The sequence below is a fragment of the Rhinatrema bivittatum genome, chromosome 4, assembly GCF_901001135.1.
Source record: "Rhinatrema bivittatum chromosome 4, aRhiBiv1.1, whole genome shotgun sequence".
NCBI classification, from domain to species: domain Eukaryota; kingdom Metazoa; phylum Chordata; class Amphibia; order Gymnophiona; family Rhinatrematidae; genus Rhinatrema; species Rhinatrema bivittatum.
In genome coordinates this window covers 112,733,737-112,759,838 of record NC_042618.1, presented here as the reverse complement: position 1 = coordinate 112,759,838, position 26,102 = coordinate 112,733,737, and the positions used below count along the sequence as shown (strand labels likewise).

Sequence of the window (26,102 nt, the reverse complement as noted above, 5' to 3'; positions counted from 1 at the left end):
AGGACAGAGGATTTGGCCCTTACCAGCCAGTCGTCCAGATAAGGATGGACTAAGATCCCGTCCCGTTGGAGGGCAGCTGCCACGACTACCATGATCTTGGTAAAGGTGCGGGGAGCAGTGGCAAGACCGAAGGGAAGGGCCCAGAACTGGAAGTGCTGGCCCAGGATCTGAAAACGAAGAAACCTTTGATGTTCTTTTGGACATGGCACATAAGAGCCTGCCTTCCTGATAATAGGGGGATTCTCACATTCTTATCTGTGCCTCTCTCAAGATGTCATGGATGGGCACTGCCATGACATCCTTTGTGGGGGTAGAGGGGGCACAGGAATAGGGAATATTATAGCGGAGGATGGCCAAAAGTTTTGTCCTGGACTATTCATCCTTCTCCAAATGAAAAAGGAATGGTCTTTAAATGTTTTTACAAAACCAGTAAAGGAGAGGTCCTCTACTGGGGATTTTCCACTTCCCTCTGGAGGACAAGGGTCCAGGGGAGGACCTATTGATTCCTCTTAAATCAGAGAAGTCCTCTGATCCATAACCCCATGAATGCATAGATCTGAATCTGATCTTTGGGCTGGTGAAGTAGCTCTACAGTGCACTTTCTTGCAGTCCTTCCATTGGCTGGGAGATTCAGATACAATTTGATGCATCAGGGATGGACCCCTCCCTCCCCCCCCCACACACACACACACACCCACACAACACACCTGATCCACTCAAAATAAATAGTGCAAAATGCACAGATGTTAGTAGCCCATTGGATATTAGCATCAATAGAATTGCCGCCAGTGCTCCAAGAATTTCAAGGATGAGCTAGATATTAGTTTGCATTGATGTCAATGTCCATGATGCTAATGCACCAGTGTGAGACACTGTTCAATTCCTTCTCCTCGAAGACTGCCAATACTAAGACAACATAGGAAGCAGGAAGAGAGATCACATCTTCCTGGGACACCTGAGGTGTATCAGTGGATATGACCCGGGCTCTTAAAGGCTGATGCACTCCCCCATGCCACTGAATGTGAGCTGCCCTCTCTGCATCTACAACTGGGAAGATATATGCCTTCTGCCAACATCTCCCTGCTAGACATCATACATCAACCAGGACAAAATCTATGCCTAGCTGCTTTCACTTAATATTCTGCATTGATGTGCCTTGATGTTGATGCCAAAGCAGAATCCTTCCACTTTTATTGGGTGGACAGAGCTAGAAAATAGTCTATGTCCCTGGTCTCTGTCAATGCTCAACCTCAATGAAAATCGATGCTCTCTCAATTTCTATGTATTGCCAGTGACCAGAACAGCTCATGTGGCCCTTCAATGTCAATGACTCCAATGCTTATGGCCCAGACTTATCCATCCCAAAGAGCTTTTCATGAGCTCAAGATGAGAGTGATGGCCTGTGGGAACCATCTCATTACCTGTAGAGCATCCTACGATCTTGTGGTTGGTCACCAAGCAAAGAACACATCTGTCATGAGGATCCAACATGGACAAAGTGTTCACACTGGGGACATTTGGTGAAGCCACTGGCTTTCTCCTTCTTAACAGATATCAGTCAAAAAATAGCTGGAGCAATATCAATTTTTAGAAAAACCTAACCAATTTTGATGAACCAAAGTCAACACAATATGTGGCTACACAAAAAAAAAAAAAACCAAAAAAACTTGGAGCTCAACAAAAAACCTATCTAAAAGGTTATACAGGGATAAAGAAGGACCAGACTGAAGAAAGTCTGGACAAAAAAAGTTGATTTTTATCAAGCTGAAAAAATTCACAACAACAAAAGTAATGCTACCATTGGGCTCTGCAGAAAAAGAATCGAGGGGGGGCCCATGGAATGACCCACATATGCTCAATAAAGCAGGAAGAAATGCTCTAGAGGCTATGCAATCACTGCATCAACCCAAGCTCCAGCAGTTGATGTCTCCCATCTGTGAGGACAGAGCACCCTGCTTGTTCTTAAAGAAAGCATTTTTTTTTTTTAATTGTACTCTTTTTGGAAGACACAGTTGTACTATTTTAAGAGACTGTTTCAGTGCGGGGACAAGAATTATTCTTGTCCCAAACACCATGAACACTCTGTGGCACTTGGACGCAACATGGAGGCATGGCAGATTCTGAAAGCAGGAATCAGCAGCAATAAAAAAAATAAAAAACCAACTTGTTGATAGTGTCAATATGGAGTTAACTGCAATGGAAAGGAATTACTGGGCAGCTGTTTCAACCACAATCATTTGCATTATTTGTCATTTGGCAGAACAGAATATGGGGCTTATGTAAAGATATTCAAATTGAAGCAACTGCTAGAACGGGAAAGCAAATCTTTCATGCCTTAGCTGAAAGAATTACTCATGCAAAATATTTTGGTATGATCCTGGCCAACACTCTTGACAGCATTCACACTGAGCAAACTGTCAGTTACCCTGCACATTGTTTATTATAAACTGTTGGTGCATCAGAAAATATTTTACTGGATTCCCCATTGTGGAAATCAATTTTGGTAAACTCCTATGGGATGCTCTTTTGGCCTACCTTCTAGGACTAAAAAATCATGTTTATGACTGAAGGCAAGAGATATGACAACAAGCACTATGAAAGGTAAAAGACCAGGAGATACAAAAAAAAAAAAGAAGTGCCAGATATTTTAAAAAAATAAATAAAGCTGTGCTGATGCTCTGTACCAGTCAGCTTAAATTTGATCATCCCAAATGTGAAACCATGTATGCTGTGTCATTTTGGAGGATTTATAGCATGTTTTAGATATTTAAGTTCTATGCAGCACTGGTCTGTACTTTACACACTTTATCCAGCTTACAGCCAAACAGTTATCAAGCACTCACTGGGACTCTCATATTGACAGTGTTAAAGTATTTTGACATCATCTACAGAAAATGCACTATACCCTTGAACCCTCAACAGCAAAGATTATAAAATAAACAGTGTGACGGGCTCAGAAGCAAAGAGCTGTACATGAGAGATCTCATCGGGGTACTTCATAATGTACAGTGCTATTTCAAATTAATCACACAAACTTTCAGAATGAAAATTCTTTAAAAAAAATAAGTAAAGCATTTTAACATTTGTGCAAGATTTCAGACAAAATGAGTTTGCTTCAACTTGCAAAAGGAACATCTGTGAACAGATTGATATTCCATCACAATTTGGTTTTAGAAAACATTTTAATACTGAAGCGCTTTTAATTTCTTTAACTGATACAATTTTAAAGGAATTTGACAATGGGCAGAGATACATTTTAATATTATTAGACCTATCCACTGCATTCGATATGGTCAATCACTCGATTTTACTTGACAGAATGAAAGAAATAGGTATAGGAAAAACTCCCCTAAAATGGTTTGAATCTTATCAATCTGATCAATCATATAGAGTTAAAAATCAACAAGAACACATCTGACAAGACAAAATTAACAACTGGAGTACCACAAGGATCAGCATTATCAGCGACACTTTTTAATATTTATAATGTTCTCTCTGTCACCTGCTAGCCGGACTCGGTCTAAATCATTATATATATGCAGACATACAGTTTTTAGTACCAATAAACAAGACGATTGAAAAAAAACTTATAAATTAATTGATATGTACCCAACAATCATCAGTCAACTACTTAAACACATGAAGCTAGTCCTTAACATTAATAAAACAGAAATGAAGCTCCTAGATAGAAAACAAGTACTTGATAAACCACCCCCTCTAATACTAAAACCCTTTCAAACCCGCTCCTGCGCGTGCCGAGCCTATTTTGCATAGGCCCGGCAACACCCACAAGCCCCGGGACAGAGGCCTCCGGCACAGCGGCCGTGCCAGGGGATTGCACACCAGCAGTTTGCCGGCGCGCGCAAGTTACACCTGCCAGAGGAAGGCATAAAAAACAAAATAAAGGTAGGGGGGGATTTAGGTAGGGTTGGGGGTCGGGTTAGATAGGGGAAGGGAGGGGGAGCGGAGGGAACGGGGAAAGCCATCGGGCTCCCCTAGGGCTCGGCGCGCACAAGCGTGCACCCCCTTGCGTGCGCCAACCCCGGATTTTATAACATGTGCTCGGCTGCGCGCGCATGTTATAAAATCAGACGTAGATTTGCGTGCGCCGGGTTGCGCGCACAAAACTACACCCATGCGTAGCTTTTAATATCTGCCCCTATGTAACTTATACAAGGCAGTTTTCTGTGACAAAAACAACTGGCTAAAAACTGCAATAAGGCTACATGCGCCACTAAGGAACTTGACATCTGCAAATAAGGGTCTACTGACCATACCCTCCGTAAATACAGCCAAGTTAACAGTACGCGACAGAGCTATATCATTAGCAGGCCCAAAACAGTGGAATGAAATGCCTCTAGAATTGAAAATGCAGTCAGACTTTAAAATTTTTAGACGGAAGCTGAAAACCTGTACAGCATAACTGAATGAATTTTATTAATTTTAATTTTATAATGTGCTTTTTACCTGTTGAACTCAGTCATATTTAATTTATGAATTTTTTCATTGTTTGTTAATGTATGTAGTATTAGAATTGTATTTATTGATCTATTTATGCTTTTGAAAAAATGTAAACCGTTGTGAAAGTTTTATATTGAACGACGGTCTAGAAAACCTTTTAAATAAATAAAATAAATAAATATTGAACTAATCTTTTGGAAAAATTGAAGACAAAGGAAAAAACGGATGTTAGATTATGAATGTCCAGATGATGTTGTCATTGCTGCAAAAGGAAAAGGAAAAATGAGAGGTTTTCTTTATGGATAGAATTTAAAATGTACACAAAACAAGCAGAATGTCAGTCTGATAGAAATAAGAGAATTACACAACATAAAATAAAAAAATAGAAAACCAAACAAGGAAAAAAAGAAAAACATAATATCCTCTTCTAAAGCCCACAATAAATAAAAGGGGGATCATTCAGAAAAAAAGGACATATTAAAGGTAATATTCTTTCAAAAGAAAAAGTGCAGACAGAGAAAGAAAACCAAATTTGAAGCCACTAATTGTAACCTAGCATCAAACATGCCCTGGAGTAGAAGCAGGAACCTCAGCAAGTCTATCTAGAAAAGACTTAAGATGACCAACTTCAAAGAAGATATATAGACTACCAGAGATAATAATTCAACAGCTGGATATCTTAGGAAAAATTCCCTAATTGTTATGTGGAGGGAGGCCTTGGAAGGCCTTGCATTCTGTTATGAGTAGGGTTTTTCGTGTGCCCTTGGGTCTCAGCCCGACCCCAAACAAATCTAGGACCGAACCGAGGGTTGGCGGTGTGTCCCAGCATGGCAGAGACAAGGTCTTACCCTCTGCCAGACCTGCATGCTCCCAGAGCCAACAAGTTGTTGGTAGATGAACAGTCCTCCGACCGTTCCCAGCCCTTTCAGACCTGCCGCTTAGGAACGGCATGGAGCAGCAGGCCGGTCTGAGGATGAGGGCAGACAGAGTCCTTGGAACACAGAAGACTTTGGACTAGGACTAAGGCGAAGACATCACAGACGAGGCGATGAAATTGGAAGACTCTAGACGAGACGAGAAGCTGGGAAGGTTCGACATTGGCACTGTTTCTCAGGGCGCCCTACACAGTACACCCACAGGACTGGTCACGGACCACCCTATCCCACTGCGCGCCCTACACAGCCTGAGGAGGCTGGTCTCGGACCACGAGGAGAGCGGGACAAGCGCAGGAAAGAATCCAGCAGAGGCGAGACTCCGATGACGGAACCGGTGTCATCCGGAGAACCACAGGAGCTGGCAGGTCAAGAGGACTCGGGAACACGGAAACAGATCCAGCTGTGACGAGACTCCAATGATGGAATCTGTGTCATCTGGAGCACCACAGGAGCTGGCGGATCCCGAAGAACTTGGAAGCACAGGAACTGGAACATCAGGGAACCTGGAAATTCAGGAAGCAAGACATCGGGAAACGAAACATCAGGAGACCTGGACGAGGAACCTCAGGAGACGAAGACATGGAACACAGGAAGCAGACGAGACATGGAGCGCCAACGATGAACGAGAAGGACCTGATGGAGAGCTGGAAGATAGGAACTTCCAGGAGCGAAGTAACTCCGATGCAAGGCAATGGTGAAATGCAGGAGCAGCCCTTTTATAGGGCTGACACAGGAAACAGTCCTTAGGTGGGGCCCAGGGCATATCCGGCCGGGGGCCCTTTAAATCTGGCAAGGAGGCGCGGCCGCGCGCCTAGAAGCAGGAACAGGAAGCTGTGCAGGACCGTGGACAGCAGCCCTGCACCGACATCGACGCGGAAGAAACAGGGCTGGGCCGAGAAGCAAGCCCAGACGTCGGCAGTGGCTCCTGCCGCTGCAGGAGGACCCGAGGGTGGCTCCGGCCGCCAGGCAAGCCCAGGGACAGCGGCCTCCGATCGCAAATATGATGCTGAGGTCGGCGGCGGCTCCAGCCACGAGAAGCATGGCAGCAGGCCCGCTGTGCTGGAGAGGCCGGCCACAGGTGGCGGCTCCTGCTGCGGTGAAGTAGGACACGATGGGCTGCAAGAGGCAAACTGAGTCCGCGGCACTGGCCGCAGGGGAGGCCCGACATCAGCGGCATCTGGCCGCATCAGGAGAGCAGCAGAGGTGAGGAGCCTGCTCGCGGGGGAAGCCCGCGGGCAGGATTCATGACACTAATACTGTTTCAAGCATCTGAAGGAAAGATTTTCTTCTAGTTTGGGTCTACCTACAAACATCTAGGAATACCCAGACCTTCTGACACAAAAAAAAGAGGGGGGAGTACGTCTATTATAGAAGAATATTACGTTTTTATCAGTCTCGCAGACATATATCAATAATATAGCATGATTTTCATCAGTTGTCTGTTCCACAAAACCAGTTAAGTCCAAACATTCAGGAGACACTGGAAAGTATCCAGCACTCCCTCTTTCTTACTGAAGGTGGGCAACAAATTTTGGGAAATACACAGCACCTCCTTCAAATGCTTCTTAGTAAGTTCCTGAAGGACAATTAGGGAAGATCTTGGAAAATTAAGAATCCTCTCCTCTCAGTGGGAGGAGAGGATCACCTTGCTGCTGGATGAAAGGAATCAGCAAGTTTTGCTTGGGAATTTTTTTTTTTTTTTTTTATTGGGGTATATTATTTAGTGTGTGTGTTTGTGCTTTTAATAGTCAGTAAGGCAGCAAATAAACAGAAGTTAGACTTCAGACTGGCAGCCCTGCTGCTGCCTTGGAGGAAGAAGGTCTCATGATCGGAGAGTATCAACCTGGTGCAGCAGGAAAGGATCCTGTAGCAAGGACCTGCTCTCCAGGAGGTGCATTGTCCTTTCGCACCCAGGATGTGTCTCCAAAGCCTACTTGCTCAGGAGGGAAGGGTTAGGTTGGCCATCATAGTTGGTGATTCGATTATTAGGAATGTAGACAACTGGATGGCTGGTGGGTGTGAGGATCGCCTGGTAACATGCCTACTGGTGCGAAGGTGGCGGGCCTCACGCGTCACCTAGATAGGATTTTAGACAGTGTGGGGGAGGAGGCGGCTGTTGTGGTACATGTGGGCACCAATGACATAGGAAAATGTGGGAGAGAGGTTCCGGAAGCCAAATTTAGGCTCTTAGGTAGAAAGATTAAATCCAGAACCTCCAGGGTAGCATTCTCTGAAATGCTCCCTGTTCCACGCGCAGGTCACCAGAGGCAGGCAGAGCTCCGGAGACTCAATGCGTGGATGAGACGATGGTGCACGGACGAGGGATTCAGTTTTGTAAGGAACTGGGGAACCTTTTGGGGAAGGGGGAGTCTCTTCCAAAGGGATGGGCTCCACCTTAACCAGGGTGGAAACCAGACTGCTGGCGCTAACCTTTAAAAAGGAGATAGAGCAGCTTTTAAACTAGAACAAAGGGGAAAGCAGATTGTCGCTCAGCAGCACATGGTTCGGAGGGAGGTGTCTTCAAAGGATACTAATGATTCATTAGAATCAGGGCATCCCGACAGTGAGGTTCCAATAATAAGAAAAGTAGTCAAAGTGCTTGTAACTAAAAACTCACCAGAGCTAAAAAATTCTAACTTATCCCTATCAATTAAAAAGCAGAATGAAAATACAAACAAAAAACAAACTTTGAAATGTTTGTATGCTAATATCAGAAGTCTTAAGAAGTAAGAAGGGAGAATTAGAATGTATAGCAGTGAATAATGACAGATTTAATTGGTATCTCAGAGACATGGTAGGAGGATAACCAATGGGACAGTGCTATACCGGGGTACAAATTATATCGCAATGACAGAGAGGAGCATCCGGGAGGCGGTGTGGCGCTTTATGTCCAGGATGGCATAGAGTCCAACAGGATAAACATCCTGCATGAGACTAGATGCACAATCGAATCTTTATGGGTAGAAATCCCTTATGTGTTGGGGGAAGACTATAGTGATAGGAGTATACTACAGTCCACCTGGCCAAGATGGTGAGACGGACAGTGAAATAGTAAGAGAAATTAGGGAAGCTAACCAAATTGGTAGTGCAATAATAATGGGAGATTTCAATTACCCCAATATTTACTGGGTAAATATATCATCGGAACATGCTAGAGAGAGAAAGTTCCTGGATGGAATAAATGACAGTTTTATGGCGCAATTGGTTCAGGAACAGATGAGAGAGGGAGCAATTTTAGATCTAATTCTCAGTGGAGCACAGGATTTGCTAAGAGAGGTAATGGTAGTAGGGCCGCTTGGCAAAAGAGATCATAATATGATCAAATTTGAACTAATGAATGGAAGGGGGACAGTAAGAAAATCCATGGCTTTCAAAAGGGAAACTTTTATAAAATGAGAAAAATAGTTAGAAAAAAACTGAAAGGAGTGGCTACAAAGGTAAAAAGTTTGCAAGAGGCGTGGTCATCATTAAAAAAATGCCATCCTAGAAGCACAGTCCAGATGTATTCCACACATTAAGGAGGAAGGAAGGCAAAACTATTACTGGCATGGTTAAAAGGTGAGAAGAAAGAAGTATTTTAGCCAAAAGATCTTCATTCAAAAATTGGAAGAAGGATCCAACAGAAGAAAAATAGGATAATGCATAAGCGTTGGCAAGTTAAATGTAAGACATTGATAAGACAGACTAAGAGAATTTGAAAAGAAGTTGACTGTAGAGGCAAAAACTCACAGTAAAAACTTTTTTTTAATATATCCAAAGCAGAAAGCCTGAGAGGGAGTCAGTTGGAACGTTAGATTATCGAGGGGTTCAAGGGGCATTTAGAGAAGATAAGGCCATCGCGGAAAGATTAAATGATTTCTTTGCTTCGGTGTTTACTGAAGAGGATGTTGGAGAGATACTGTTCCGGAGAAGGTTTTCATGGGTAATGATTCAGATGGACTGAACCAAATCACGATGAACCTAGAAGATGTGGTAGACCTGATTGACAAAATGAAGAGTAGCAAATCACCTCGACTGGATGGTATACACCCCAGGGTTCTGAAGGAACTCAAAAATGAAATTTCAGACCTATTTCAATTATTAGTAAAAATTTGTAACCTATCATTAAAATCATCCATTGTCCCTGAAGACTGGAGGGTGGCTAATGTAACCCCAATATTTAAAAAGGTTCCAGGGGTGATCTGGGAAACTACAGATCAGTTAGCCTGACTTCAGTGCCAGGAAGAATAGTGGAAAGTGTTCTAAACATCAAAATCACAGAACCTATAGAAAGACATGGTTTAATGGAACAAAGTCAGCATGGCTTTACCCAAGGCAAGTCTTGCCTCACAAATCTGCTTCACTTTTTTGAAAGAGTTAATAAACAAGTAGATAAAGGTGAATCGGTAGATGTAGTGTATTTGGATTTTCAGAAGGCATTTGACAAAGTTCCTCATGAAAGGCTTCTAGGAAAAGTAAAAAGTCATGGGATAGGTGGCAATGTCCTTTCGTGGATTACAAACTGGCTAAAAGACAGGAAACAGAGAGTAGGATTAAATGGACAATTTTCTCAGTGGAAGGGAGTGGGCAGTGGAGTGCCTCAGGGATCTGTATTGGGACCCTTACTTTTCAATATATTTATAAATGATCTGGAAAGAAATATGAGTAAGGTAATCAAATTTGCAGATGATACAAAATTATTCAGAATAGTTAAATCACAAGCAGATTGTGATAAATTGCAGGAAGACCTTGTGAGACTGGAAAATTGGGCATCCAAATGGCAGATGAAATTTAATGTGGATAAGTGCAAGGTGATGCATATTAGGATGTGAATCGTTTTTCTGACGGATGAAAATATCGTACAATATTTTCTAATCCGTCAAGTATCATGGGGGTCCCTGGAATAGCAGTTCTCTGCCTCCTGCAAGCTAAGCGAGCTCAAACCTGCCTTCTCCTCTGGGTTAGCTGCGGCAGCACAAATGTTCCATTCAGCTTCAACCACAGCCCCAATCAGAACATTGCAGCCAGAGTGCAGCCAGAGTCCAGAGCCCTCGGAAAACCATGGCATTCGGGATTCAACTAGGTCTCTACACCCAGCAGGCTAAATGCCATCCTTCCAGCAATGCCTGCAATGAGGGAATCGCCCGATATCATTTACAGCAAACCTCCCTGTAAAAGCTGCGGAATAATTTATAAGGGGGAAGGAGAGGCAGAGGAAATTCCCTGCAGCCTGCTTTTCCTCTTCACCATAGTTAGCAAAGGTTATGCCAAGAAACCTTTTCAGCTCAATTGAGAGGTCTTTGGTACAAATTAAGTGAGTCCCTAGTAAGAACTGACAGGAGTACAATACTCTTAGGTTAATAGCTGGGAAAGGGGCCACAAGTTTTAGGTAGATGGTAAAATCTGTGCTAGAGTGTGTCTGATCTTTGGGTCAGACATGTGCAGTTTATTTTCATGTTTGTACTACATTACTTTGAAGTATGATGCATTTTTAATGTACAATATACTTTTTATGAAATTATGTTTGTTTATCACTTTGGGCTCTATGAGATCAGGATTGTAACTTTTCTTTTTAATAAAGAGAAAGTTGCAACACTCGGATTAAGAAATAGCACTGAGGCGGAAGACGAATCACAAGATATGCTCAACTGTAAATTCTTTGCCAACTGTCATGTCTAATTTGGCTCTGGAGATGTTAATCTGCATCTACCTTGGGTCTGTACCCAAACTTAAGCATTGCATTACAATTCTTATTGACTGTACCTAAACTGTGGCCTCAAGTATGAAGCTTCTCACCTTTAAAAGCTTCTCACTTTTAAAAGCTACCTTTATAGCTAAACTAATGGAAAAAGCTCGTCAACTGCCGACTCACCAACTACTTGGACTCTCACAATATCCTATACCCTTCTCAATTCGGATTCAGAAAACGCCTAAACACAGAATCCCTCCTTCTTTCTTTAACGGACACCAACCTGATGGGCCTTGACAAGGGACAATCATACCTTCTAGCCCTACTCGATATTTCTGCGGCGTTCGACACGGTAAATCATGACATCCTCATCAACCGTCTAATGGAAATAGGCATCTCTGGCCCCGCACTGCTCTGGTTTAAATCCTTTCTGAACAACAGGCACTACAAAGTTAAAATAAACGACAAAGAATCCCACCCCATTCCGTCAAAACAAGGAGTACCACAAGGTTCTTCACTTTCCCCTACCCTGTTCAATATATATCTACTCCCTTTATGCCAGCTACTCAATAGCCTCAACCTCACCCATTTTATATACGCAGACGATGTGCAAATCATAATCCCCATCTCGGACCCCATCTCCTCTAAACTTCTGGAACAACTGCCTACACGCCATCACCTGCTTCTCTCGAGTCTCAACCTGGTCCTAAATACATCCAAAACGGAACTCCTGGTTATCTCCCCTAGTGATAACTACCCCTTCGCCAATAATGTAATAATCCCACTAGCAAGCCATGTCAGAGACCTTGGGGCCACCCTTGACTCTAGAATGAATTTCAAAAAATTCATTAACGCTACAACCAAAGAATGCTTCTTCAAGCTACAGGTCCTGAAGCAATTAAGACCGCTCTTACACTTCCAGGATTTCCGTTCTGTGCTTCAAGCAATACTGTTTTCAAAGATCGACTATTGTAACGCTCTACTACTCGGTCTCCCCGCTTCTTCGACCAAACCTCTACAGATGCTGCAAAACGCAGCGGCCAGGATCCTTACAAACACACGGCGCAAGGACCATATCACTCCAATCCTAAAATCTTACACTGGCTTCCCATTCAATATAGAATACTTTTCAAAGCTCTCACTATCATCCACAAATCTGTCTACCAACAATCCACTCTCCAACTCACCTTCCCTCTTGAATTACATACTTCCGCAAGGCCAATAAGAACTGCCTACAAAAGTTCGCTCAAGGCCCCTCCCAACAAATCATCAGTCCACAACTCTATTCACAAGCGAGCACTTTCGACAGCAGGCCCGCTACATTGGAATTCGCTTCCTCAAGACTTACGCCAGGAACAATGCCATCTAACATTCAGAAAAAAACTTAAAACCTGGCTGTTCGCACAAGCCTACCATTGAAGGAACCACTTTCGACCAACACTGTCTCTCACCCTTCTACCTCTCCCTCTTCCCTCCCCCCTACTCCTCCCACAGGACATACCATGTTAATAACCGCTGAGGATAAATCTCTGTTTATGTATTACTAATTTATTGTTTTTGTGGATTATATTTATCACTCCTTATTGTTATAGTTTAATTCTGCCCTATCTTCCATCTTCCAAGTTTTACGCTCCCTGTTTTAATGTAACTTTTCATTTCTACCTAGATGTTAATTGGTTTCCCCCTGTTCCATTGTAAACCGGTACGATAAGACCTGGTCTTGAGTATCGGTATAGTAAAAGAAGTTAAATAAATAAATAAATAAATAAATAAATATTGAAAAACTATTTGTTTTACAGCATTATAAAGATCTGAATGGTGAGCACAAAATCTGGCACAAGTTGGACTTCACCTTAACACAAGACTTTGCCTCTACAAAAGCAAGAAAGGGGCACTTCACTTCTAAGGAATTTGGACACGTTTCTCATGTTTCATATTGTTTACATGTTCTGATTTGTGCATTCCTAAACAAAAAAAGACATTTTATATTTATTATGAGAAAAAATAGTAGCAGTAATCAGTAATTATTATGATAAAACAGAAATGTTGTAGAATCCAACATATGAGAAGGTAATAATAGGTGGTGGTCCATTTAATTTCAGCCCTGGGCCTCAGTATGCCTAACTCTGGCCCTGCCAGTACAGTTATGTGCAAAGCACCTCTGGTCAAACTATATATGTTTTTATAAATCTCTAAAAGAACCGAAGCTGACATAAAACTGTGTACCATGTAAAGGTTAACACATTACAATTTTTAATGCAAAACTACTATTTACCAATTTTAACAGACTGAAAATAATAAAACACTAAATATGGCATGTGTAAAAGTTTTGACATCCTTTCAGTTAAGTCATTACTACTTTTTTAAAGTTATTATTAATACCACCTAAAAGGTGTTGACTGCTGGTGGTAAGTTGGACTTGTGGGGAAAGAACAAAATCTTTAAAATAAAAAAAACCACACCCTTAAAAAGGGTTAAACTATTACTGGCTGGGTTTACTGCGTGTTAGTTTTTATTGTTAGTATTTATTTGCAAGCGTTAATGTGTGTATTTAGAGATAAAAGACTGTGTTAATTTGTGAGCTTGTATAAGTTAGTATTTGCCATTCTTAAGAATTTTATTTAAAAACTTTATGAAAAAGGAGAAAGTGATGTCACTGATGGAGACAGCCACTTAGAATATAGGCTCTGATCGCATAGCTCATTAAACATAAAAATTCTTTAGTTAAAAGCAAACCACTGCACTCCTCTCCATTTAGTAGGTGACTATATAATCTCTGCAATGACAATTAGATGAAAAAAACAATGAAATGAAAGGCTTTTTTTGAAAGGCAGCCCAGACTTGGAAGCACGAAAATAAAGCCCGAGAACCATGGGATCAGATTTACTCTGATGCAGAAAGCATGAAAGGGACACCAAGGCAAGAACGGAAGTAAAAGACAGATCCAGAGAGGTCAGAAATTCCCAAATGAATGGCCATTATCACAGAGCACAATGTTTCTATGCAAAAATGCTTCAGTCGCAGATGATGGATGCCACCTTTGAGGTCGAGGATGGGACGAAAAGAGCACAATGAATATCGCCCTGTATTTTCTTGAGATGTGGGCACTGGGACCACAGCCCTCAGACTCAGGAGACTTGCCAATGCACCCTCCACTGCCTGCTTCTTCTGCGGGGAGTGGCAGGGAGACTATGAACACATCCCGAGGAACACTGCGAAACCCCATTGCATATCCTTCTCATATCACCTCCAGGACCCTCTGAGCCGATGTGATTTCAACCCACCTCTGATAAAAGAGGGAGGTGTCCCCCTACCTCCTGTTCCTGGGGATGGGTTGGCAAACCTTCATTGGGAGGTTTGGAAGGTTCCAAAGGTTCCACTACTCGAGCTTGTGCCTCTTCTGGGATGTCGAGGACGAAAGGACTGAAACCTACCGAATGATCAAGTCCTCTGGTAGGTTGCTCCTCTATAGGGTCGAAAACGCTAACTCTAACACAACCTCTTATGTTAAGGGAGCGCTGTGCCTGCTTCTTATCCTCCGGCAAACGAGGAACTGGAGATTTGCCCAACTTACTGGCCAAATTCTCCAACTCGCAGCCAAACAAAAAAGTGAGCCATTAAAGGACAGTTTGGTGAGTCTAGCCTTGGAGGTTGTATCAGCCAACCAATTTCTCAGCCATAACCAACGCCCAGCCGCTACTATCAAAGTCACCCCTCTGGCTGAAGTGCACACCAAATCAAATCAAAGGCAGTAGCTGGTTCCGTAACTGCCCTGGAGTTTACCCCAGAGTCATCGACCTCCTGGGAGAAAGCAAACAAGAGGGAGCCACCAAGCAACAAGAAGCAATCTGCAAGGTCTTTGCCATAGCTTCAAATGCTTGCTTAAGGATAATCTTTTCATCATGAGCATCCTTCAAGGGTGCTCCTCCTTCCAAGGGAATAGTGGTCCACTTAGAGACTGCACACAAGTGCATCTACCTTCGGAAAACTTAAGCACTCTCTTACCACTGGATCCAGAGAGTACAGGCCTTCCAAACTCAGACCCCCTTTGAAATTAGCCTCTGGAGTACTCCACTTAAGATCAATCAATTCTTGAATGGCCTCCACCATGAGGAAAAAACAAGAGACTTTATGCAAGGAAACCAAAATGGGATTTTTCTTTGGTTCAGACAGTGAATCTGCCCCAGGAACTCTAAGCATTTTTAAGGTCTGGGAAATCAGAGCTGGCAGTTCATCTCTATGAAAGAGCCATAACATAGTTCTATACAGTTCTAATCCGGGGAGAATCTCACCATCTCAAGAGAGGTAGGATCGGCGTCATCATCTATGCCATCCGCATCTCTATCCAGAGGTCCCGCTGCCACTCTAGTACTCCAGCACTTAAAAGAATGTCCAGGCAAGGTTCCTAACTGTGCCACTGCTCTAGGAGCATTGGACAAGGCAGAGGACTGCGCCCCCTGGAAAAATTCTGTCCATGAAAAAGGAGAGGTATCCAGACCAGGAGGTACCTGAGGTGTACTCACTGATCTACCTTTCCCTGCTGAGGAACCAGTTAGGGGAGTTCCGAAATCAAGCACTCCACCTGAATAGTCTTTACCCAGACCCACATCCAGCTGGGAAGAACCAGGTTTAGTGAAATCAGAAGAAGACAATTCTCCCCAAGACTCCAAACAGCACTGGCACAAATCAGCAGGCACTCCTGGCTGAGGCACCCGAATATGACAAGTAGTAGAAAGAGAAAAACGCTTAAACTTCTTAGGCACCATTATGGCTGACAGTGAGCTGAGCGGTGGCCGGATGCATGCGTTTAGCTGTTTTTTTTTGTTTATTGTTTTATAATACGCGCTCAACTAGGTGCCCAAAAATTATGCATCCAACACTTAGGTGTACACACCTAGGCGCTTGCCTAGGCATCCAAAAAATTAAGCGCACAAAAAAAAACCAAACATAAGCGCACAGTACTACTTGATGCAGAGGTAAGCATGTGGCCACTACGGTGTTGCTTAATAACACACAGACTACAAGGCCCGACTGTGCATCCAAAAACTGGCGCACAACCTGGATGCATAGCTAGTTGCACACACCAGACCAACAATTCTGTAAAGGACAGCCTTAGAAAGTGCGCGAAAAGCTATTGTGGCCCATCTCACAGCAAACAGCAAAAAGCCTTGGAGTGGGGCTTAGCCTAAGGAGGCTGCTCAAACCGCCAGGCTGCCCACATCCCTCGATCTCCCTCGGAGCAGGCCAAACGTTGGACCAGTGCACAGAACACGGAGACTGCACAACAAAAAAGGTCCAAAGTCTCTGTATAATTTTTTTTTTTCTAAAAAACTTACCAGAGCTCAGCCTTACCTGACTGATTACAGAGACGGTCTCTGGATGCAGGGGGAGAGGGCATGTGCCGTCACTGCCGTTCGTGGTTTCCTGCACCCGCTGCTTTTCAGCTGCTCAAGCAGCTAAGTCCACGCTGGCTAAAAAAAATCAGCTAATGGACCAAGACACTCGTCTGAGGGACCACGGAAATCACCTCAGGAATTCTCAACTGTGGGAGGGACAATTTGGTATTACTGCAGGAGAAGTGGGGCAAAATTTGTTTCTTTAATTCTCCTTCTCTTTAAAATGAAGCAATCCCCAGTGGGGAGATGCACAAGGAGCCAGACCTGTTGTATTTTTCACATATAACCACTGGGTGGACCATGTTTAGCAGTTTTAGAGCGAGAGCGACCATAATGTCATCTCCCTAGAAAGGTATTTGTATCCCTATGGTAGGCCCACCTAGAAACTCGAAGTGAGGGTTAGGTATCAGTGTAGGGGGTTAGGGGCCCCTTTGACATTCAATGTTAGATGTACAAACAGAACAGTGGCTCTTGTGAACATTTGATGACCCTCGGAGTGAGGAAACTCACTCCAAGATCTCATCTTGAAGTGAGTTAGGGGCCCCTTTGAATGTCAAAGGGGCCCCTAACCCCTTACACTGATACCTAACCCTCACCTTGAGTTACTAGGTGGGCCTACCATAGGGATACAAATACCTTTCTAGGGAGATGACATTATGGCCAGTCAGTCAGTCTGTCTCTCTCTCGTTGGATGCTCTGGGAGCCTCAATTCATCTAAATAGGCCTTGCGGGAGACATCGCGCAAGGCAATAAAACCTTACCACACGGTCACGGCAGCTATCGAACAGCCTAACGCAATTCAAAAAGGTGTTGTTAAAATCGGCGTTACATCTGTGCGATAGCTCTTCGCAGCCAGGCAGACCCAGCCTACTCTCCGCCCCCTAACTCCTCCTATTTTCCTTATTTGCATCACACCATACGATATGGTGCTATCGCATGCATTAAACACGTTTTCGCATGCGTTAACGGGGCTTTTCGCATGCGCTAAGACCTTAACGCATGCAAAAAAGCCTTAGCGCATTTTGATAAATGACCCCCTAAGAAATTGTGGTTTTTTTGTTAAATAGTACTTTTTCCCTTTAGATTTTTTTGTATGTTTTCCTTATATGTTCTCCCACCCCCATTACTGGTTATAGGATGTATATTGATATACTAATGATTTATGTATTTGCTTTTTCTGTTTCTTTTTCTTATTGTATAAATATGCTCTTTTGCTTTATCTTCATTGTATTAAATGAAAAATGTAATAAAGATATAATTTAAAAAATAATTTTGTCTTTCCAGAAGATAATGCCAAGGCAGTACCCTTGCAACCCTTCTCTAAGCAACTCAGTATGAGTGTGCAAGCAGGGTAAGGTTATGCCTTGGATTCAGAAGTCCTGAGAACTATCATGATTTCCTCCCACCCAGTCTGTGTGGAGCTTTGGTACATCCCACTTGTCTGGACTGTTCTGTCATGGGCAATAAGGAAGGTAAATTTTAAATGTACCTGTTAATTTCCTTTCCTTTGGTCCTGCCAGACCAGTCCAGGGAAGCCACAATGATCAAGAGCTAGCCTAATTGTGAATTAGATGTAGGGATCCATATTCCTGGGTTAATAATCATGGAGTGAAGTTTTTTGGCTGATGATGATTTGGTTCTCTTAGCTTTTACATAGGACACTGAAGAGCTGAAAACAGCAAGAGACCCCTAATGGGGGAGTGAAGTCAGCATTGAGCTTTTTTTCTCTGCCAGCAGATGGAGACAAAAGGGCATAACCCACTTGTCTGGACTGGTCTAAATGAAAAGAAATTAACAGATAAGTTTAAATTTCACCTTTCTTAAATGTTTCTGATAGTTGAAATTATTAAAGTATTTACTGATTTTTTTTTTCTTTACACAAAGCAGGAGTAGGATATAAAATAGTAAATTATCTTCATTTTAAAATGTTCAGACAGATGCTGCTTAGAGAAGCCCATGGATGTTGAAAGTAAACAGAATAGTCAGACCCTGAGTGGTTAGAAGGGTCAGAATATCTGTTTAACCATAGAATTGTCTTCTTCTGACTAACTGGAGATCTAACTAGTCAATCAACTTTTAAAGGCCTTAATTTTCTTTTTAATGTAATTAATCAACGGGGAAAAAATGTCAAAACTTTTGCACATTACTCACTATCTTCAATCTGTTAAAATCAGCAAAGAAATAGTAATTTTGAATTAAAAATTGCAGAAAGATATGTTTAATTTTATACTATATAGAGGTTGTATCTGCTTCTGTTCACTTAGAGATTCACTGAAATATACAGTTTGACCAGGAGAGCCTAAACCTTTGCACACAACTGTTTTATCAACAAAAAGATCATTTATTCCTAATAGAAGCCTTCTGGAGGCAATAGGTTTAAGTGTATATATGTGTTGCAACTGCCCTAGGCAGCTTACAGAAGAACAAGCATAATAAAATATACTTAGGAATGTACATTGTCACTTTAAGACAAACATAAAATTAGTCAGTAACATTTAAAAAATCATTTTTGATAAAATAAAGTACAAAAACAAATAGCCCAAGAGAAATCATTGAACTGAAGAGCTCAATGAACTAGGAAAATTGTGAACCAGAGTAAGAATGAGGTTTACTAGAGGAAATGGTTGTGAATAATAAAAATAAAAACCAATGTAAAAAGCTATTAATCTATAGCAAATGTAGCTGGTTCTCAGTTAGAAAGAGTCTTTACATGACTATGGGCTGGATTTACTAATACCGCCAGGCTCTTTGAATTCCATGGTAACGGGGGCGGAGGGGCGATCCTGCGATAGCCAGCAGCAATCGCACCTCCGCGGTGTAGTTATTCTGCGCGAAACTGGCAGCGAAAACGCAGCGTACCTTTTGCTGTCGGCGAAGTCTTCGCAGCGTCAAGATTGGGGCGGAGTCGGGGTGGCGTCAGCCCCGGAAGAGGAGGAGTTGGGGCTGCACCGGGACTGACGCTGCGAAGACTTCGCCGACAGCGAAAGGTACGCTGCGTTTTCGCTGCCAGTTTCGCGCCGAATAACTACACCTGTTATGGTGTAGTTATTTGGCGCAACGCCAGCAGCGATCACACTGTGGAAGTGCAATCGCTGCTGGCTATCGCAGGACTGCCCCCCCGTTATCGCGTGCGATCCACTTGGAAAATGACCCCCTATGTGAGTTCTTTAAGAATTAGGTTGATCAAACAGTGGACCTTAGGTGACAAAAAAAAAAGTTAAATTCACCCTCCTCAACAAGAGGTAATCTGCAAAACTGACCAACAATTAGGTAGATTACTCAATGGTGGTGTTCCCAACTTGGCTGTCTTTATTATTAAAAAATTCCATAGAAACATAACAGAAAAAATATATATAGCTTATCTAGTCTGCCCAGCCACAACTGCTCCTCACTACAAACCCTACCACTTCCTCCGAGATCCCGTGTTTATCCCATGCTTTCCTGAATTCAGATATTGACTCCATCTCTACCACCTCAACTGGGAGGCTGTTCCATAAACCTACCACCTTCTCTGTAAGAACTATTTGCTTAGATTATTCCTGAGTCTACTTCTTTTTATCCTCATTTCTATTGGAGACCCATCTCATGTACATTGATACCTTGAAAGTATTTAAATGTCTATCATATTTTTCCTGCCTGTCTTTCCTCTAGGTTATGCATAGTTAGACCTTTAAGTCTGCCTCTATATGTTTTATAATGAAGACCACTGACCATTTTAGTAGCCACTCTCTGGACCTACTCCATCCAGTTTATATCCTTTTGAAGATGCGGTCTCCAGAATTGTATATAGTTTTCTAAATGGGGGTCTCGCCAGGGACCTATACAGAGACAATATATTTTCCTGTTTTCTGCTTACCATTCTTCTCCTTATGCACTCAAGTATCTTTCTGGCTTTTACTATCACCTTACCCACTCGTTTGGCCACCTTAAGATCATGAGATATGATCACCCCCAGATACTACTTTTGTTTAATGCATAGAAGAATTCCCCTCCCTATACTGTACCACTCCCTAGAGGTTTACAGCCCAAATGCATGACCCTACATTTTTTTTTTTTTATTTTAGCAAGACTCTCAGCTGCCAGACTCTAGACTACTCTTTAAGGTTCACTAGATCCCACCACCTTGTGCAAATATTGAAAAAAACCCATCCAAAGACCAATTCCTGAGGCATACCACTAGTAATAACACTCTCCTTAGCGTGAACTCCATTTACCACTTCCCTTAGAAACCGGTTGCGTGTAAGGTTACAAAGCCAGGCCCTTTCTGTAAGGCCCATACCAAGAGCAGACAGTTTATTTATTAATCACCTATGCAAAACCGTGTCAAAAGCCTTAATGAAATCCAAGTACATTACATCTAACTCTCCTCTGATCCAATTCTCTGGTCACCCAATCAAAAAAAATTGATCAGATTCATCTGACAAGACCTAGCTCTGGTAAAACCATGAGATCTCAGATCTTGCAATCCTTTGGATTCCAGAAATTGCATTACCCTCTGTTTTAGCAGGGATTCTATATTTTGCTCACCATCCTATAGTTCTCGGCCTCTTCCTTAATTACACTTTTGTGAAAAACCACATCCGCCCGGCTCCAGTCCACTCTGACTCTTAAAAAAAAAAAATTAGCATTGAAAGGTCAGCCAGTGGCACTGCCAGTACTTCTCTAAATTCCCTTAATACCCTCACCTCCATCTACTTTTAGTTTAGATAGCTCCTCATTAACAGACATCTGAAAATCATTTGGGTTTACCTCACTTCCAATCTTATTTCTGTCTGTTTTCTCTGGTGCTTGTCTTGCTCCTGGCCCTTCCTCATTGAACACTAAAATATTTGATAAGCAATTCTATTTTCTCGTCAACCTCTATATGTTCCACCCCTTCACTCTGGAGTCTCAATTCACTTTTGCAATTCCTCTTTTTACTAACATAAAAAAAAAAAATTAAAAATTGCCCCCCTCCCTGCTTTACCATATTTGCTATTTTTCTTCCATTTGCATATTTGTTTGATTTTCTCAGCTACTCTTAGATTTTCTTCCTAATGATGCCTCGCTTTCTCTTATTGTGATTTATGAATGCTAACTTTTTCTCCCTTACCTTTGCAGCTTCTTCTTTAGAAAGCCATAGCAGCCTCGTTTTCCCTCTTTCCTTTCCTAACAAAAAGGTTAGCTACCTTTGCAATATCTCATTTTCATTTCGCCCACTTCTCTTCTACTTCTCCTAGATTTTCCCATCCGGTTAATGACTCCTTAAAGTACTCCCCCATTTTAACAAAGTTAGCTTTCCTGAAGTCCAGGACCTTCGCCTTGAAAAGAACTTTCACTGCCTGCATTCTAACACTGAACCAGTGATCAACGGATCCCAGAGGATCATTTATTTATTTGAAACGTTTTCTATACCGACATTCATGAAAAAGACATATCACATCGGTTTACATTGAAACAAATTAGAAAACATTACATCGAACAGGGGTTTACATCGAACTGGGACCAGGGATACTTAAGTAATATTGCTAAAAGCTACTTAAATAATATAGCAAACAGGTGAACAGAAAAGAAAAACCACCGCTTTCTCTGAGATACTTATATAACAGTTGAAGGATAAAGATCTAATGCCTGAGCAGTACGGATTATATATAGGAATTTAACAAGAAGATTACAATAGTGCCTAAGATGCGGCTTAGTCCCTAATAAGTTTATCCACTATGATCATCCAATATGATATCGAAACACTCTCCTCATTGGTAAGCACCAGGTCCAGTATTGCCTCCTCCCATGTAGGTTCCATTTCCCATTGACAGAACAGTTCTTGCAGAGAATCCAGCATCTTCCTGCTTCTAGATGGCACTGCAGCTGGAATGTCCCAATCAACATCCAAAAGACTGAAATCACCTAGCAATAGCCATTTTATGAATACCCTCCATTAAATTTCTCTCCATTTCTTAGGCCTATGATGGAGGTCTGTATATTATGCCATTCCCTCTTTCCAGATTAATTCACAGTGCCTCCTCCTTACCTCAATGCCATTCCTCCTCCCTTTTCTTCCTACCCCATCCTTATTGAACAGATTGTAGCCCAGTAGAACTACATATATGCCAGTCATGACTTGCCAAGCACCATGTCTTCATGACAAGCACCGACTGCCTCTAGATCTGGGGGCTTTAATTTTCTATGAGCATTAGTGTACATAGTTTTCCAGATGTTACCCTCCCCTGCCCCCATTTCTCATAACAGAAATGAAAAACAAAGCCTGAATTCACTCAAAGTACGCTTTACATGCTTCTTTTACAGGACAAAAATTGAAATGTTGTTGTTCTAGTCACAAGGAAATATCCTCTTCCCTTCCTTACAGACCAATCTGTTTATTTCACTGCCCAAAGAGGAATCCTAGGATACTATCTACCTCTCTGTATCTTTACGGACTTTCATTTTTATTTTTTTATTTTCTTTTCCTGGGAATTTAGCAGGATTTATTATGAGAAGTGCTAAAACATGAGAAAAATCAGTAGAAAAAGGTGACAGTTTCTGGGTAAAAAGAGTTTGATTTGGTGGACAAAAGCCAGGCCAATAAAATAACATTGAGCAGATTTCCCAATCACCCACTTGGCAGCACCCCTCTCTCTGCCTCCAGCCCCTGCCTAGCTCTGTCCTTATCTCTCCCCACACCCCAGAAAGTCTTCCTCTTCCCCACCACTGCAACAGCATTCAGCCTTACTGGTGGTGGCTCCAGGCTTCCTCCCTCTCCTTCAGCAGCAGCTTGCTGAGGCTCCTGCACTTCTGTCAGGCCAGGGAACCTGCCGGGAAGTGCTTTCAGTGCGCATGGCCCGCAAGCAGCAGGCACTTTGGCTACCTGGGCAGGGGAGGGAGGAGAAGGGAAGGCAGGACTTGAAACGCCGTATCAGCAGCAGTGGTGGGCAAGCACCGACACTGATGGGGAGCAGGACGTGAAATGCTGCGGGTGCTTTGGCCCATATTGGCTTCCAGTAATTGCTGAAGGACTTGAGAACACTACGTCTGCAGCTCTGGAGCTGCTCTTTAGTCAGCGTAAAATTAGGGTGAGAACTGGTTTAAACAGATTGTCACTTCTGGAAAAATCCAGGAATTTATGGGTGAAAATCGGTTTAAACTAAAGACTATCTTACACTACAAGCACCAGTGAAGAGGTTCATGAGCTTTGAGTCACACCCTCGCTACTCCCAATAGCAATCTCTTTCACCCTCAGTGGGTTCTTGGTTCACAGCCAGACAATTATCTAGTGTTGGCTACCTCTGCCTTCCAAAAGTTCCAGAGGATCTCTTTACTCACATCTCCTGATTCCCAGAGAAGTGAAATGATTCTGGGAAACAGTTACTTACTAAAAGTTGTCATGATCCTCCATTGGGGCATGTAGCAATCCTGCCAGGAAGTCAGTCAGCAGTAACCACCTCCATGCCAACTTTTCTCCCTCAATTTGAGGTAAATATACTAACCTATGGTATTTTCCACAGATCAGCAGCCTGTTTCTATAAAAGTTTACTAGAAATACAAATGATCAGTAGCAAACTTTCACAAAAAATTCTATGTGCATTCCAGGCCATGGCAGTCCTCCAATTTCAAGACTACACTTGTCTAAAGGGGTTGCATAGCCCAGCCAAAGTCTCCTTCCCCCACCACAATGTGGAAAATCCCTAGGGCATGCAAAAACCCAAAATACAGGAAAAATTAGCCCCTTACCAAGGCCCCTTCTAAGCCTCATGCCTTAAAAAAGCCAAAATCTCCTGAGTAGGCCTTCCATCATCTTCTTGGTCCACCTAAACTTACTATATATATATATATATATATATATATATATATATATATATATATATATATATATATATATATATATATATAAATATAAATTTAGAAACCATTTTTTGTCTAGTTGTAACTGGTGAGGATTTATATAAATATGTATATGTAATCCTATTTTGCAATCTAGTTCTACTGTACAAAAAAACATGAAGGTATTCAACAGCATAGTTAAGCTCTGGAATTGTCAGAGGATGTGGTTATGGCAGTTAGTGTAACTGGATTTAAAAAAGGTTTTGATAAGTTCCTAGAGGAGAAGTCCATGAACTACTATTAACTTGGGATATATTTAGTGTTTGGGTTCTTGCCAGGCACTTGTGACTTGGGTTGGCCCCAGCTGGACAGATGCTAGACTTGATGGGCCCTTGATCTGACCTCATATGGCATATCTTATGTAACATGTTAAACCACAAAGGTTATCTTATATTAATTTATATACTAACAATGTCTTAGGTTGGCAGGTGCTCATTTATTTTGTTTAAAACATAATAAAAATTTGTTTTTAGATGTGAACATTAGTGCTTTTTCTCCTTTTGGAAATTCTCTCTTGTATGATCTCACTGAGCACTTTATACAACATACATGTTGCCCAATTTCTAGTAGGAGAATTATTTAAAAAATTTAACACTACAAACTAATACATGTTACAATAGCACTACAAATCTATACCAGTTTCCTCCAATCACCTCATTAAATAGTGAAAAAGGCCATTAATGAAAAGAAATGTGAATCTTTATATCTGTAAGCAAACTTTTATTTCTCTGCATACTGTAAGAGTGAAGAATTACATTCACTAATCAGAAATAACTTTAAACAGATAAAAAATGCTAGCTCAGGTCATGACACCAGAGGACCCTTCAATAAAGGCTTTCCCCATAAATATTGAATAGGAAAAATACCTTACTAGATAGTACACACCCCAGTGCCAACTCATGCATGGACAGCATGATTTCATCAAAAGTTCCCAAAGTAGCACCTATTAGCAAATCTGTGGCCATTTTCTATACCGTATTTTTATACTACTGTAAATAAACGTTTCCACCTTTCAGTAAATACTGTTTGTATTTCAACAGCTTTATATGAAATGTATGCAGAGGCTTGCAAAAATAAACCAGCTGTCATTACTTATACAGAAAGCGTTGTGGACATTCTTGAAGAAGCAACTGACGACCTAGATTTTATAGCCATTCTTCAAGAAATCAAAACAAGTCCAAGAAGCAACAAGTATTTTAGACAAAAAAATGGGTTAAAAATACTATTGTCTCCCCGACTCAAGATTAGAAAGAGAGCCCACAAACGTCTCTGCTTTAGCGGGAGAAGCTGCAGACCCAGTTTTCGGCTACTAGCCAGCATCGTGGCTTCTCCCAGAACTTTTAACATCTTCCACGGTTTCCTTCGCTGGCAAGAAAAAAAAGCTTTTTTTTTTTATTATTATTTCTTGATTTTACCTCGGAATCCTGACGCCCCTGACTCTTTCTTATCCAACTTAGTAGAGCGCTCACTGACACCTCCTCCCGCAGCACCAACTCCAAAACAGCCGCCATTTTTCTCCGGCGCCACAGCGCAAGCGCGTCACCAGTGCCCCCCACCCGCACCGGCCAGCCAACAACAGTCCCAGCCCGACAAGCAGGCTGAATGCAGCGTGCGCGCTACCTCCAACCCACAGCGGATACAAGCATGAGCCGCTGACTAAGGCCAGCTGGCAGCCTGTACAAAAGTAAGCACGGCCCTCTAACTGGCTAGACGCGCGCAGCAGCTACAGTCACCGCCCAAGAAGGTGGGATCAGACTAAAGCTGCTCACTTTGCCAGGTGCAATG

At 42.2% G+C, this 26,102-nt stretch overlaps 1 protein-coding gene across 2 annotated transcripts in view; it reads right to left on the bottom strand.

The window, feature by feature from the left end:
* Positions 1-26,033, bottom strand: part of CDAN1 (codanin 1) — a 191,774-nt gene extending 165,741 nt beyond the window's left edge. Inside the window, exon 1 of one of the 2 annotated variants that reach the window (XM_029598691.1) lies at positions 25,733-26,033. In XM_029598691.1, coding sequence (XP_029454551.1) covers positions 25,733-25,828 — 96 coding nt within the window. In that variant the 5' untranslated portion in view covers positions 25,829-26,033. The remainder of the gene's footprint in view (positions 1-25,732) is intronic. The other variant, XM_029598690.1, reaches the window with a different exon arrangement.
* Between the last annotated feature and the right edge of the window lie 69 nt (positions 26,034-26,102).